This window comes from Cyanistes caeruleus, chromosome 1 (assembly GCF_971803275.1).
Source record: "Cyanistes caeruleus chromosome 1, bCyaCae1.hap1.1, whole genome shotgun sequence".
In the NCBI taxonomy this organism is placed as follows: Eukaryota; Metazoa; Chordata; class Aves; order Passeriformes; family Paridae; genus Cyanistes; species Cyanistes caeruleus.
This window is the reverse complement of record NC_141701.1, coordinates 34680146-34692944: the sequence shown is the minus strand read 5'-3', so window position 1 is coordinate 34692944 and position 12799 is coordinate 34680146. Positions and strand designations below refer to the sequence as shown.

Here is a 12799-nt window from a genome sequence, read left to right as displayed (position 1 = left end):
AAGTGAATGAATACTGAAAACAAGAGTATTTCTTTTTTCCCAGATGCAAATCTCCTGCAAGTAATCCATTCATAAGGCTATTCTAGGACTTAAATTATACAAATATAATGGGATAAAGTTAAGTCTCTCAATGTTCTCTGTAGAAAAGGTAGAGTGAGTAACATCTCGATCTTCACACTGTGCAAAACACAAAGTTTTTCTGGTATCTGAGAGAAGAAAAGATAATAAAGTGCACAAATTAGGGCCCTAAGAATCAAATATTGCAAAATACTTGAAGACAGATTGGTTATTGTAGGAAATCACAACAGTTACTTAAGAAACAGAAAACACACACACACAGCATGTGTGTTGTCCTGCTCTGTACCTATTAGCAACTGCTGCTCAACAGCAAAACCTGCCCCCTTCATGGTCAATGCACTGATTGCCAGGAATTCAGATGAAAAGGGAAATGAAAATAAGCAGTTGTATTTAATACAGATTTGAGGCCAGCATCATGCATTTATGTTAAAAATAAAAGGATATGAAATTAGAAACTAAGACCCACTGTGAGTTAAGTAAGTGGTGTTTGCTTCATTCAACTCTTGTTTTAAAACAGGGGACTTAATGAAACTGAAGAGCCAACCCTTGAAGAAAGCTAACAATGCCACTACTTACTTTGTTTACTCGATTTTGTGGGTATTGTTAATTCTTTTGTTTCTTTCATTGAAATCTTCTTTCCAGCTATTTCATTATAGATAGCAGACAAATATTCTTCAGGGAGATCTTTACTGTCATTGATACCTCTATTCATTTTAATATACTGTTCTTTTGTCATTTTGTTCTTAACCTGAAATGCAGAAAGTAGCTGTAAATATCAACAAATGAGGCAAGCTCGTAAGTTACAATGCTCCCTATAAAACTGCCCAGCCCACAAAAAGTTACTATCAAGGATAAACCTGTTGATTCAGAAGACATTTTAAAGTATTCAACACATCTGAGACTACACTGTCAAATCCACAATATTATATACAATATACCATAAAGCCATGAGGACATTCTAACACTCAAACATTTGGTAGGATCCACAGATCAAAGGTATATCAAATTAGACATACATTGAAAAGAACAAAAATACATTAATAAAATGCTTTTTCTTGTCATACAGACCAAGCTATCGATCATATCAGCAGAGATCTACGTTACAGAAAGGCCTAATCAAAAAAATTTCAAACCCTCAACACCCATGAAACATAATATTGTTACTTAAAAGATGCACGGATGTAACACTACCTTACTTCTTACGCTCATACTGGTGTTAAATTGGACATCAAGCATTTACAACTACATTGTCACACAGCCTGAAAGTCACATGCCTTACATGAAAGTCACATGAATTACACAGATAATTATTCCAGCAACATACCTGTGGACTGTGAAGATCTGTTGTCAACATGATAATTGAGTAAGCTAAAACATATGCAGTATCTGCACTAGCAAAAAGAGTTTGCCTGAAGGCAAAAAGGAGAGAAAGAATAGAAAATTTAATTTACTAGGATTTATCACTAATTACTCAGCTTTCAAAGTTCTGAAGAAGAACTATACCTTACCCTTGGTTACATTCTAAATATCTAGCAGCAAATTTCTCCATTAAGCGATCAATTTTTTGAGCTTCTCCTGGTAGACGAAATCCTTCTAGAAACATGCGCAGAGCTGAAACAAAATCCTTTCCTGAGAAGTCGTGCTGGTCTACATATGCATACATGACTTCTTTGTTAAATTTATCATTGTCTCCCAGGAACTCCCCAACCTGAGTCTGAAATAAGAATAGGAAAGACAAACTAGTGCATTTATATTTGAAAAATAAATATAAATAACAACAACAGAGTCAAATGTCCTACAAAAAGAGAAGCATGTACTGCAGTTAACTGAGACATACTCCTGTTTCTCCTCTATTGTCTAAAGCACTTTGACCACATATTCCATCATAATGCTCTTACATGCTCATACACATCAGTCTATATTCTCCCTTCTCTGCTTCTACTCACATGCCATCTTCTTGTTAGATGAATTACACATGTGTATAAGACAAAGTTAGTATTACTATTGATTGTTCTCTGCTATGATGATTTTTGTAGTTAAGAAACTCATTATAGGAATGAGAAGCTTACTAAACTCAACTTTGTCCCCTAGAGTACTGATCTCAAACAGATGCAAGTGATGCTCAAATAAAAAACAGCTGGTACTCAAATACGTCTGAGGTGATCACTGTCAACACAACACAACACAGTACAGTGAAAAAGAGCATGCACTCAGATAAAGATGCCTGTATATGTAAACTGATACTAAAAAATATGTTTTGATGCTTGATTTGAAGCATTGATACTGAAATTTGTGACTTCAGCCACAACTATAAACATGGGCACCAATGGGTGTTGCTTTTATGCACAATGGTGAGAACTGCTGTTTCAGAAAGTTAGGTTTCTCATGACAATATTAACATATTAGAAAACACATATGAGATATTCCCACCCAGATACTGCAGGACCCTTCCAAGTCCAGCAACAGATGCTAGCTGTAAATAAAATCAAAAACTAATATCAATTAACTAACTGTCCTCTTGGGGTGGAAAAAACCTGCTTTTAATGTTGTTGCATCACATTATTATTTTCACCATCTCTGAAGAACAAATACTTATGGCAGTTCCTTACTAAAGTATATAGGATTTACTATGTTGCTTCAAGCTATACTAGCAACTAAGTACAAGTTTTGAGTCAGCTCAAGTAGGTCAGTCTCAAGCTTTACACCTTTCTGAACCACAGAATGCACAGAGTACAGGGTAGAGCTCTACTGCACCCTCCAACTCAAATTTCATGAACTTACAAATTTAGAAGAGACAGAGAGAGGGTTCCTTTTCTTCATTCCACAGTAATGTGATACAGTCTAAACACTACCAACTGATTTGCAATTACTAGAAACACACCAGCACAGACAACCATCAGGGGTAAAGAGTTTCCTTACTGAATCTAATCTTTCCTCTTGATGCAAGAATTGAGCAATATCTTCAGGGGTAGTGCCCAGCATTCCTTGTTCTTGCAGGTACTGAATCCCTCTCTTTGGTTTCTTGTTGAATCTGTACAATGAAGAGCAGGACGAAATGAGAGTTAACCCTTCTACCCATGCACAAAGTTGTACCAGCTTAAGTAAAAAAATCCAGAATTTCAGATGAGATGGTGAAAAATCTACATATTAAATATTTTTCCTTTGTCAAACTGCATATTAGATGGGAATAAGCCATTCCCATTTACTCTGGCACTCATGAAGAAAAAAATATTCCACAAAGACAGAAAAATCTTGAAAAGAACAATTATGCTGTTGATTTTTTATCTTAATCTGTATGAAACAATCAAAAAGTCCATTAATTGCCTGTAAAAATGGAAACATACAAAACACAGAACCAGGAAACTGAAAGAAATTGAAGCCCTAAAGGATTAAGGCGCATTCGTGCAGGGTCCCAGAACTATATGACAGAAAACTTTCATTTTTTGCATGTAACTGACCTCACCGAGGAGATTAAGGTGACAAAGATGAAATCACATGGAAGATTCATGTCAGACTGCTCTTAGAAATTACATTATCCTTCAGTTCTAATTATGATAAGTTAATTAATCATAAAGTCTCCTCAGCATAAGCATATAGGCATTTTCATCAGTAACACGTACATTAAAACAGGTCATATTCAAATGATCACGAGTTCAATGTTCTTTTTATCCAAATATAAAAACCTTATTTTTAGACAACCAGGTCTGGAGAAAAAAGAACAAACATTCAGAGTACTCATCTTCTAGCTGTGAGGAATTAGGTTAACACAAAACACTGTTGACAGGCTCCAAAGGGGACACCATTCAGCACTCTTTCACCAGAGGAAGTGCTGTTACATCCAGAGTTTTTTTCCTAACACAAGATGAGTATCTATGAGGAGAAGGAAGAAAAACCCAGGAATCTTCATAGCTCCAAAAGAATCCACCCTCCCATGGGTGATAAAAGAGCACTCACAAGTCAATTCCTTGTTCTATTATTTCCTTTTGCTGCTTTAGGACTTCAAACTGCTCTGGGTTGTCAGTGCCAGACATCTGTGTGCTGTAACTGCCAATTCCTGATGAAGCAGTAGAATCCAAAGAATTTAAGCTTCCATATCTGTTAATTGTCTCAGGGTGTTTGGTTTCACTGTTGTCCTGTTCTGTGGGTTTTTCTTGGCCTATAAATTGGAAAGGGTTACATATGTCCAAAACACATTCAGTGAAAAGAAATAAAAATCACATGTCAAATACTCAATGCAGGCTTCTAATACTCAGGGTTATCTTCAATTATGTACTTATATATATATATGTATGTATGTATGTATGTATGTTCTGCTTTTATTTTGGTCAGGAAAGTAAATAATACTTTAAAAAATCACTTCAACATCTCAAGGAGATTTATTTCAGTTCATCACACACTGAAATTTAAGTCTTAAATTAGAACTCTAACTTCAGGCACTTGGGAAAAAAACCCCAACACCTCAGAAAACCAACTACAGCTTTTCTATTTTATCTTCAAATCCAGTGTCACTTTTAACCTGGAGCAACTATTCGAAGTTTCTGAATCACAGTGTCTAAAAGAATTAGGCAAGGAGCTGCTGCTTTCAGTTCACAAAGACAGGCACACTAACTGCTCCCAGAAAGTTTACTACTTTACCTACCAACTTTAAGTGCTTAATCAGAAAATTCTGGCATAACCTTAGGTCAGATGAAAACAAGATTAAAACAAGTAATGATTTAGTTACTTCATGGCTTACAACATTCAAACTTCTGCAGCTATAAAATGTAGAAATAAATATTCAGAAAGTAATTTTTTTAAATAGTCAGTAAATAAGTAAAAAAAAAAAGCTCTCTATTCTTGCTTTAGCAGGTATTTAACCAATATGAAATTATACAAAATTAGGGAGCTTCAAATAAAGTTTTGAGACACATTTAAAATCAGAAATACAGACAATAATAGGATTTAGACATTTTCAGTACAGTAGCATTCTAGGAATTCATACAATTAAGAAAAGACAATTAAGACAACTTGTTTAAATGAAACCACACTTATCAATATTTCTACCAAAGGAAAAATAGTCTGGACATTAACAGCTTCAAAATATTGGAAGAACACACTCAAGTCTTGCAGCACCTCATTACTAAAGCCAGAAGAAACACCTCATATGTCTTACCAAGGGTTGTCTGGGAATTGGGATTTACATATTGATCCTTACTCCACTCCACCATGCATTTCAAGATCGATACCAAGCATTCCAATCCTTTTTTTCTCAAACTTAATTCCTGGAAAAGATTTCATAAACAATTAATTAGTGGACTGGAGAGTTTAGTCTCAAACTATCATACCAAGAAACGTGAAACTACATTAAGTTTGGTGCAGTTTTTACCTGAACATTGGACATGCCAAGTTCTTGGCTACCCCTTCCTTGAGCAATCTTTGATAAGTCATTAACCAGTCTTTCAAATATATTTGCTGCATTCAAATCACAATCATAGTTCACGTAGATGTCCACCACACTCTGAGCATCTATAAATAAAGTGATATTGTCAACCTTGCAACAGAAACTAGGTTATTTATTAATTTAAAGGCAAGTATAGTTTTGTTCTTTAAGGTAAAAAAAAAAATAAATCTAGAACACAACAGCCCTTAATACCTGCACATATCCTTGTCAGTGTTTGTATAACCATCCATTTATGATCAAATGAACTAGTAGAAGTTTCCAAGATATACAGGAAAATTTCTTTGAAGAAAACCTAAAAAATATTCCAGGAAGAGGGAGAAAAAAAAAATCTATTACAAAAACAGTCACTAACTTCGATGGTCAAAATTCTGAAAGCAGCACTTTAGAAGCACGGGAAATAATGAGAAGGCCAAAAAAAAAAGGAGGAAAGGAAGAAATACGACTTATGACTGATACATGCAAATTAAGAATCTGAATTATTTACTTATGTGCTTCTGCAGTATTGTCCAGCTTTATTTCCTGAGTATTCAAAAGCAGAATTTGGAATGTCAAATCCTGAAGGACAATTCAGCCTAACAAGAAGCCTAAACTGCTGTTAAGAGCTCATTTGGGATTTTGAAAGAAGTATTACCTCATCATAAAAATACTTTATCTACAAGATGATCACATTATGACACAAACATAACAAACAGCTCCTTATGCAAATTTGAAGTATTGGACCTTCCTTAGAAGGGAAACGTTTTGACACAAAAGAATCACTCTGCAGCATCAGACTTATTGGAAGAAGGGTACTGGTCAGGCACAGCATGCAGCAACTCCATTAACAGGAAAGCTACTCTTCACTAGAATACAGGTGAGTTTGCCTTGAAATCATTTTAATACAGATGCTGTTGTTTGGAACAGAAACTATTTTATTCCCTCTCAATCAGTTATTCACCAGATCCATCAGGCTGGCTAATTCAGCCAAGCTTGCTTAGCAGCTAAGCTAAGGCTTCTTCTCACTTCTTCCTTGAGCAGTACCAACTGCTGTAACAGCCCCTGAACCCAAAACAGAACTGCTACAAGGGTATTACATCAGTTTTCTGTACTTCAACTCTTCACAGCCACTTGTGGCTTCCAGACCCATAACACATAGATTTACTAGAGGGCTGCTGAGAGTCTCAAGCTACTCAACTTCTCCAATAGCATCACACAAATATCCAAACCCTTGTTTTTAGTATTGACTGTTCCTTCATAGCACAGAATTTTTACAGAGATTTTTATGCTATTAGCCAGGTAAAGAAAAGCATAAGGCTGTTTCCACTTTAAGTCATACACCTGGGGAAAAACAGCAACATTGACTTTTAGGCAACTTTGTTGGTAAGCCATTTCCTCAAGTAAAATGTGCGAACTATAGTTATATTTTATTGATCTCTTTAGAGAGAGGCACACAGCACAATGCTAGCTAACTGTCTTAATAAGGAAAGCATCCCTATGAAACCTAAGGTGTTCAACACATACCTATTTAAAGACTTGCATGTGCTTAAACATATTTAAGCATACTAGACTGATTTTAGCCACAATTTTACATAATCAGAGAAAAGACAAAAATTTAATACACGTCATGCTGTGAGTAACCCTCAGTTACACATTTGGTGTTTTCTAATTTTTTACTGAAAGACATTGATTTTATATATTTTCTGGAACTAGCAGAAGTATTTCTCTTCTGGTAGAAAATTTAAAAAATAAGACACTGAAGAAGGAGAGAAAAAGATTTCAGGGACAAAAACTAAATCGAAATCTAAGCTAGAAGAGAAAATAGCTGGAAGCTCTGCATACTATCAAGGCACTTGATGGTATCTCCTGACTTCTTCCTTCTGGTATCACTTTTGGATAAGCATATCCTGGAATGAAGAACTTCTCAAAACCATAGTTATGGTTTACATTTCAGCTATTTAAAAATGCTATTTATTGCTACATAATTTATTGCAATTCACATCACAGAGTTGAGACTTTGCTAATACACTGGAAAACTAAACCAGAAAACAGCTATTTATTATATTTGGTCCACTGAAGTATGAGTTTTAAGGTATTCACAATTCTGAAAGGGTGGTAATAGTAAGTACAGCTAAATGACACTCCAACTCCTCTGATAACTGGGATTTGATTTGCTGCAAATATATTCATTAACTTCTCCAGAATTCGTGCTACAACTAAGGTATGACTCAAACTATTTTACTGTCAGAGGGCAGTGCTAGCTAAATATATAAGTCAACAAGCCAGGAGAGGGTAACTTTCTTGTTATCTGAAACTATTCTTTTCAAACACGCCAGAAAATTCTTACACAGATGAAAAATGCAGCCTCAATCCCAAAATATATAGATTTTGCATATTATAAATCAGAGCATATGGCTCTCCTTACTGCTCCAAGACACAAACTGCATGTGAAGTTCTCTATGTGTCTACCCACATCTTCAGAATAACCTTTAGGATCAGTAGCTGAAAGAAGAATTCTTAGCTCACCATCAGGAAAAAGAAAGACGTTTCTAGAAACTGCTGTACTTTGTAATAGATGGGTACTTCAGCAGCATCAAGTATTTGGGTTTCCTATTCACAAGGAGGAAATGTAGCCCTGATATGTGGTGATGGCCCTAATTTAGCATACTCTAGAACCTCCTACAATAGTGTAGGGCATCCTACATCCAGTTTGCCTCAGATGTCTTTATTTTCTATTAGGAATTTGTGAAAGGCTGGCAGCGATGGAAACCTATCAAATTTCTGTCAGGGAAGCCGACTGCAATGCGCTCACCACCTACATGCTGACTTGTAAGCTCTCTGAACACAGCAAGTCCAACACTTTCTGGGAGGCAGGCTATGGGACTGAGAGCAGCTCCACCCAGTCTGTCTCATGTGCCAAGCACTGCACATGCACTACAGTCTTGTTGAGCACACAGTTGGCCTCAAAACTTTTCAAAATGCATGACATTTTCAAAGCACATTCAATCATTTCTATCCAATCTATGCTCAACCACATACTGGAAATCTTACTGCTTTTTCCCCAAGGAAGTATCAAAATAACCTGGTAAGTGATCAGAACACAATCATTTTATGACATGCTACTGTCAAAATGAGGTTCTTCCTCCAAAGCTACCATAACACATCAACTTGTACAATGACATCCACAGATGAAGATATCCCTGAATTCAAGGTCCTTACAACAGCAAAATTCATCAACATTTCTAAGCATCTCTTCACATACTTAAGTTCCACATGGATGGGGCAATCTGTTGGCTTCAATATTCACACTTGACACCCCAAACAAAAAATTACTAAAATAAACAGCAGGGACACACTGCACACAGTACTACTTTATTCACCACAGAATTAAGATCTTTAACACATGGGGCACCACAAGAGGGTATCCATGTGGGTGAACAGGACAGAGTGGTTCTGAGAAGCTGCTTTTACCTTATCTACAAAGAGCTGATCTCAGGAACAAACCCTCCACATACAGAATATTCTGAGTTGGACAGGATCTGCAAGGATCATTAGGAGTCCAGCTCTTAAGTGAATGGCCCATATGGGGATAAATCTTCCTTTTCCCTGTGACTTAGAACTGACGCACTGAAAATTCACAATGTCTGCCAGGACTCAAAGAATTTACTGCAAAGAATATAGACTCATCTCCACTTACAGTCCAAGGAGTTAACTTGTGTGCACACCTTTAGAGGAAATGAGATAATCTTATTCAGGACATATATTGACAGAGGCCCTCATAAGCAAAGGGAAGTGGCTATAATAATGGAATAGCTAGGACTTCTCCAGAGAAAGAAATCTGTTCAAGTGATCTTAAAGATCACAATGCTTTTCACATCATTAGTTTTTATTCTAAAAATCTTTTGTAAAACCATATATATTACCTCTTTTCCTGAGTGCATTCATTTTCTTAGTTTATAATATGTAGTGCTGTGCTAAGCTTTCTTAATCACAAAATTGAACATTGGTTGAGCTTAGCCACAAATCTACTCAATTCTGAGTTTCAGCAACACTCTGTGGTAGTACTGTGCCACACCCAACAGAAAACTTCAAAATAAGGAAAATCTGGCAAGCCCTACACAAAAGCTATGAATCACAAAGGAAAACAAATTTATTCAAGCAAGACCAAGCTACACAAATATAAATAAATGTTCACTTAATACCTCCCACACATTTAATTAGAAACTAATGCAACGTACCTCAATCTGCATCTTTAGATGAGTCTTAAAGTTTGACAGGAGGGTAAGAAATATGGAAAGTGAAAGTTCAAAAACTTCTGGAACTGATGAGACTCCATTTTTTGACAGTGCAACACAGAGGTACTGCTTTATAGCATTAATGAACATCTCATTTGTCCTGAAGACTGGTCCTGCATTTTGCAGAATGGACAGAAGCAACTGCAATGAAAGAATCTTTGATCGCAGTTCATGAGATCTAGAACAAAACAATGCAGCATATCAGCCCAGTGTAAGCCATAAGAAATAAAAACCCCATTTCTATTGAAAAGTCAATACAATCCACAATTATTTTGCAAGCGGAACGTTAATTACAGAAACTCACATTTGACACAACCAGTTGCAGAAAGGGTCATAAAAAATGTTGGGTCTTTTTTTTGTTAAACTGTTCATTTTTCAACCAAGAATGCAGGCAAGACCTTTTCCAGAATAGGAAAAATTACTGTTGAGCCACTCTCTCTTCTGCACCACAGAACAGCAGCAAAGAAGAGGCAATGCAGCTGTTTCAGACAGAGGATGAAGGAGCATTCTTTCCTGTTAACAGAGCTTCGGAAAATCCCATCTAAAATCCAGTTCATCTACCAAAATCTGACTAGTCAAAGATGGAAATTCCTTCTCCGCTTCTATTTCTACCAGCATGAAAAGGAAGTTGAAGGACTATAAATACAATACAATACAATGTTGGAAAGTGTACTTTTCAACACTGAAATCTCTCTTCTCAAACACAGCACTAATCAGTCACTGGGCCCATCCTACTCTGAGAGCAGGTGAGACACAAAATGCGCCTAATTTAAACATGGCAATCACCAAGTCAGTCAATTGCAGTGCTATCAAATGCTCCACAGTAACATTCTTACAGACTCAAGTAAACTCGAATTCATACCAGAACAGTGCTACTATTTCTGCTCTAAAAACCCCTAAACAAACACAACAAAACTGCCAAAAAAGCCCTCAGACTGCACATGGAAAAAGCATAAAGGAAATCTACACCTATTAAAATCCAATGCAATAAATAGCATTCCAGGTGAAACCATTCTCTCCGAAGACTCCTGATGCTCCTTCCCACTCCTGATAATTTCAAAATAAGGCTGTTTCTCTTCTGAAGAGCAGGTATAGACACAATTGGCTTTGCCAACAGGACAGTCCCCAGCTTTCATTAAACAACCACCCCTGACAGAGGACAGTTATGAAACACAGGGAACAATGACAGGAAATTTTTCATCCAGTACAGCCCAGACACAGTAAGGAGCGCTTCAAGCCAATCCACGCCACAGAGAGTAGCTGGATATTTGCTGTATATTGCAAATATATAAGCTTAATTTAAAAAAAAAAAAAAAAAAAAAAAAAAAAAAAGTAATTCCAGTCTAGGTAAAACAAGAAATGCTAATTAAGTTGCAAATAAAATCAATTCTTTCTGCCCAACAGAGTGGGATGGGGCAATCAATCTGCAAACATTTCAAACTCAAAATGTAATTCCAAAGTAGACGTTTTCTTCTGAAGATGCTTTTGAGAAGAAAACAGCCAGTCAAACTGAGTGAGGAACTTGTCCCTCACATTTCTCCTAACGGGCTACAGGTCAAAGTCAACCTGAAACTGCTCTCTGTAGGACTTCTTTAAGAAAAGACTTGATGCTGGCACTGCATAGAAGCTGACATAACAACCTCTTTTGATGCAAAAGGCTTGATTTTGTATCACATGGTACCAGGTGTGCATACAGCATATAACCAGACCATACTTTGCTATGGAATGTAAGAATTTAAATATGAAGAGAATTTCAGTCATAAATATTAAGTATTGCCTACTTCCAGCAAGTGTCAGTTCCCCGAAATCTTGACATGATGACCTTAACAATTCTGTATGATGTGTAAAGCTCACTTAATTTAGAACAGGTTTAAGATAAAAACAAAAACCAGCAAGCAAAGCTTTGAGCAATATTTCAATCCCATTTTATTTTATTCCAGAAAAAAAGGAAACAAAGACACTGACCAGGTTCCCAGAAAGCAAAATGCTGATCTTAACTCCCAGACTTGTGATTTTAAGCTAAAGCTCCAAGTTCAGTTACCTAAAATCTAAAAATATTTTCATTACAGACTTCATAACAAATTTCATTGAAAATAAGATTTCTACAGAGGCAGATATGACTCTTGAAATGCCATAGATATCCAAGCCTCCTCTTCTAATTACAGTATGTTTGTAATAGTTCAAAAAGCCATCAATGACTCAGAACCATTGATAAATTCTAGGCACTTCTCCAAATATGGATATCTTCAAATGTATTTGCAGTGAATTTTTGTTGCCCTAAATGCCTTTTTCTCCAATTTTTTTTTTGTATGAAGAGCTTCACCAGTTCTAATCTGAATGTCAAGAACTCCATGTATTCACATGAGATTCTCCAAGTGCCTCAACAGCTATTACTGCTCTTGCAAGGGGAGTTAATCCACTAAAGCCTTTAATAAATGGACAGCTTTAGTCTCAGAGTACTAGCTAAAACCACAGGATTTTCAAGGCATTTCCTGGAAGACAATTCTCAGAAATAGTGAGAAAAACCCTTATGCCTCAGTCTTCATTCTCTAATGTCTTGACTTTCCATAACACATTGCTAGATAATTTAAAAACGTTCCTAGACTAAACCTTCAAACCCTTTTGACTACATATATCTTTTCAGCATATTAAATCCACACCACACATTACTGATTAAACTAAACTGCCTTAAAAGTTACTGCTTTAAAAGCTAGACTCAGAACAGTAAAGCTGATTTTATTTTGAAGAATACCAGGCCTTTCACTGTCATCTGAAATCATACTACTGTGTTTCAATTTGATCTCTTAACACTCCTTAAATCAAAAACGCACTCCTCCTCTTGAAAATTATTAGCAATTGTTCGTAATGTGCAAATAAAATGCATATAAGCCTATAAATCCAAGATCAGAAAGCAAACCTTTCTGCTGACACTCAAATTTAATACTGGCGCCCATCTATACAGGAGACTCTATATTTCCTCTACAACAAACAATTCTATAAATAAAACTGA

At 36.1% G+C, this 12799-nt stretch overlaps 1 protein-coding gene across 2 annotated transcripts in view; it reads right to left on the bottom strand.

Moving 5' to 3' along the window:
* Positions 1 to 12799, bottom strand: part of ARFGEF1 (ARF guanine nucleotide exchange factor 1) — an 85509-nt gene that overhangs the window by 29248 nt on the left and 43462 nt on the right. For both annotated transcript variants that reach the window (XM_086885765.1, XM_086885769.1), the window contains 9 exons: positions 9733 to 9967; positions 5711 to 5810; positions 5444 to 5583; positions 5231 to 5339; positions 4033 to 4234; positions 2998 to 3109; positions 1587 to 1792; positions 1403 to 1487; positions 655 to 826 (listed from right to left, as the gene is read on the bottom strand). In XM_086885765.1, the coding sequence (XP_086741891.1) occupies positions 655 to 826; positions 1403 to 1487; positions 1587 to 1792; positions 2998 to 3109; positions 4033 to 4234; positions 5231 to 5339; positions 5444 to 5583; positions 5711 to 5810; positions 9733 to 9967 (1361 nt within the window). The remainder of the gene's footprint in view (positions 1 to 654; positions 827 to 1402; positions 1488 to 1586; positions 1793 to 2997; positions 3110 to 4032; positions 4235 to 5230; positions 5340 to 5443; positions 5584 to 5710; positions 5811 to 9732; positions 9968 to 12799) is intronic.